At 33.5% G+C, this 3,192-nt stretch overlaps 1 protein-coding gene across 1 annotated transcript in view; it reads right to left on the bottom strand.

Annotated features, from left to right (window-relative positions):
* The window catches only part of LOC125652607 (uncharacterized), a 3,526-nt gene extending 791 nt beyond the window's left edge, over nucleotides 1-2,735 (bottom strand). The window contains exons 1-3 of the mRNA XM_048881935.2: nucleotides 2,536-2,735; nucleotides 738-1,154; nucleotides 1-620 (exon numbers count right to left, since the gene is read on the bottom strand). The exon at nucleotides 1-620 is cut by the window's left edge and continues 791 nt beyond it. Coding sequence (XP_048737892.1) covers nucleotides 166-620; nucleotides 738-1,154; nucleotides 2,536-2,623 — 960 coding nt within the window. The 5' untranslated portion in view covers nucleotides 2,624-2,735 and the 3' untranslated portion in view covers nucleotides 1-165. The remainder of the gene's footprint in view (nucleotides 621-737; nucleotides 1,155-2,535) is intronic.
* Nucleotides 2,736-3,192: the final 457 nt, after the last annotated feature.

Raw genomic sequence — 3,192 nt, 5'->3', positions numbered from 1 at the left:
TACATGTAGTTATATCAAAAATTCATTAAGGCATTCATACAACCAAGGTGAGGTCTAATATTTTGATAAAGATGTAATAAGTTACTCTTTTCAGTTTTAAGAGTGTTTTATTGCAAACAACCAATAAAACAGAGAGCATACTCAGATTTTACTACCTGTACTAATTTATGACATGTCAATCGCTCTCCTACCATGCAAAAACAATTTCTTAAATACGCCATAGACACTTGCACGATCAGCCTCCAATACCTCTCTTGTATACTCAATGCCTTTGAGGATAGAAAGTTCATGCACAATGTTTTGAGCTCCACTGGCACCCCACACAGGAACTACTCTTTCATTTCTTGAGGGATTCTCAATGGAATCTTTTAATGCTATCTCATTCTGGTATCGACTAAAACTGGCCTCTGTGAAATTGTTTGTCACAAGTACAAGTAAGTATCTGCACCTTTTAAACATGATTGCCATTGTTCTGAAATGGGATTGTACATCTGGAGCAAATTCTTCGTAAAGGATGACGTTAAGATCTGGAACCATTACATTAGTGACCAGATCTTTTTGTAGCTGTCGAGCCAAAGGTGCATCTTCATCAGCATACAGAATCAAGGCATCATGTTTTTCTACAATAAATTCAGTTTTGTAGAATACATCAGTTAACTTATAAATAACAAGTGCCAAAAAATTGTAGAATTTAAAGTAAACTAAATGAAAAGTTTTTCATTGTCAGAGATATTTACCAACATCAACCATTTGACGTCCAATAACTGAATTCATGTCCCTATTAGGATCCCCAGTTACAGGAGCTGGTGGAACTGGAGCAGCATCAATGCTTAGGCCCTCATCCATGGATCTACTGAAAGGTGCATCTATCTCTAAATCTTCCAGTCCATTGTTCTGACTTGCATTCTGACTATCCAGGGACCTCATATTTTTTACAGCTGTGTCTTGAAGCTCCTTCACTGCTACACTTGTGTGGAGATTCTGATTGTTCTTAGGTGCACTACATTTACCTGTGTTATGATTTTCAGAATTAATTGGATGTAACTGAGACAGTGAAGAGGCGTTGAAATTTGGTTCTGGTTCTTGAGCGTTTAATGTGTTCCCTGTGACTAATTTTCTTTGTTGTTTATCTCCAGTCCTTGAGGTCTTTGAACCTGTATAAGTAAAAGATATATTTTCATGATTTACAAATTCTAGTACTCAGTGATTATGAATGTTATATTGTTACAATAAATTGTGTATTGTAATATTGTATGGCATGCAATTATAACAAAAGAAAAAATGTACTGCAATAATATTGAGACAAAACCTTAGAACAAAAATAAAATTTGATTTGTTTTGCATTGGCAGCTGCCATGCTAAAATTGATGTGATTTAAGAATATGTTATTGATATTTTATTCCAATATTTTTCTCCCAATGTATCAACAGGATCAATCCAGAATTTTTCAACATTCACAATTATATAATATATTCAATGTTAAGGTAATTCCATACTCGCAGTTTTATCTGAAATAAGTTTAAAAAGTGTATTTATTTCCATTTATTAGAGTTAAAACTAACAAATTATCAAGCAAAATATATTGGTCATCACACTTTTCTGTCTGTAAAAAATAAAGGAAACCTATCGCATAATAGACTTGATAAAGAAATCAATGAAAACATAGTTATTGCCCTTGGATTTAATATTTTTATGCTTATCATTGATTATTCATCTATAATTTAGACTTTTGAAATAGTTTATTTTAACAAGATCTTTTACAATAACTATCGGAAAAGCCTCTAACAAAATTTATGTTCCTATCAAGCATAAATCTAAATAAATCATTGATTTTGCAAATCTGATGACATCACAGGAGGGTGGAATTACTTTAATTCAAATCATATGTACACTTTAAAAGCTGTGCATTTTTCATTTAAAGCACTTCCATGACACTGATGATGCACAGAGCATGCACATTTATATCATTATAAATAGACGACATGGCAGACATGCTGAAATGCAATGCAGTATTTGATAGTACAACTTTGAACTCTCTGCTCAATGGGGAAAGTATTGTTTCAGACAGGATATACCAGTTTGATATACAGACATTACTAAGTATGGTGTTATTGCAGACTTAAATTTTGTGTGCTAAAAATTCATTCGACATACATTCCATCCATATCCTATCTAATCTAAAGTACTGAAATTGTACACAACTTTGATAATTCACTAAATATGTAACTTTCACTATTATATCATTCAAGTCCATGCACTGCGGATCAACTTCATCATCATACAAAAATGCATTCAAAATAATAATGCAAAATTATTCTAACATCAACAATCTATGATCACAGCTAGGCTATTGCCAACTTACATTTAAATGATAGATTTGGACAGGCTTTCTGGGTCATTTATAGGGTTAAATTTATTTGTGATATCCTCCATCTCCAATAAAAATAATAATAATAACTGATTCAACACTTTCATTGAAAGTTTCAAACCTGGGTGATCGACATTTCCTAAACTTTAGTGTACCAAATGGCCTACCTTTTTTTCTTGTTCCAAAATACCATCCAAGCCCAAATACCACCACCAATGGGGTTAATGTTGTAACAATATTTAAAGCAATACCCATCAGTTCTTTTCTTTAATGATTAAACACACACTAGGAAAAAAAGAGAGAAAAACTCGAGCACTGATCTACTTTCATTTCTACTCGAAGGAATAACGAACCCGATGAGATATATACGATGTACGTGCAACTTTTGTTCTGAACCCTATAAATTCGGCCGTTCACTAAAACTCAGGCCAAACGTATCTATAGACTTCTAAATGCATGTTTCCATTTAATAAATTATAAACTGTGTTTCGTTTTTTCACCGAAAACTGAGCGCAAATACGAATCTGGGATGGAATACAGTGGGACTGTCCCCAGTGGCGGATTTAAGGAGGCGGAGCTTAACCCCCCTACCCCCCCCCCCCCCCCCTAAATTTTAACTCTATACTCGCAGTTTTACGTGATATTGTTTAGAAAGTGTATTTATTTCTATTCATTAGAGTTAAAACTAACAAATTATCAAATAAAATATGTAGGTCATCACACTTTTTAAAAAGATGTGACAGTGTTTGCAAAGAAAATGGACTAAAGTACATTTGGACCAACCTCATTCAACGAGTCTTTGATTGAAAAGGAGGCAGCGGTCT

This window comes from Ostrea edulis, chromosome 5, assembly GCF_947568905.1.
Source record: "Ostrea edulis chromosome 5, xbOstEdul1.1, whole genome shotgun sequence".
NCBI classification, from domain to species: Eukaryota; Metazoa; Mollusca; class Bivalvia; order Ostreida; family Ostreidae; genus Ostrea; species Ostrea edulis.
This window is presented reverse-complemented; position numbering and strand designations above follow the sequence as displayed.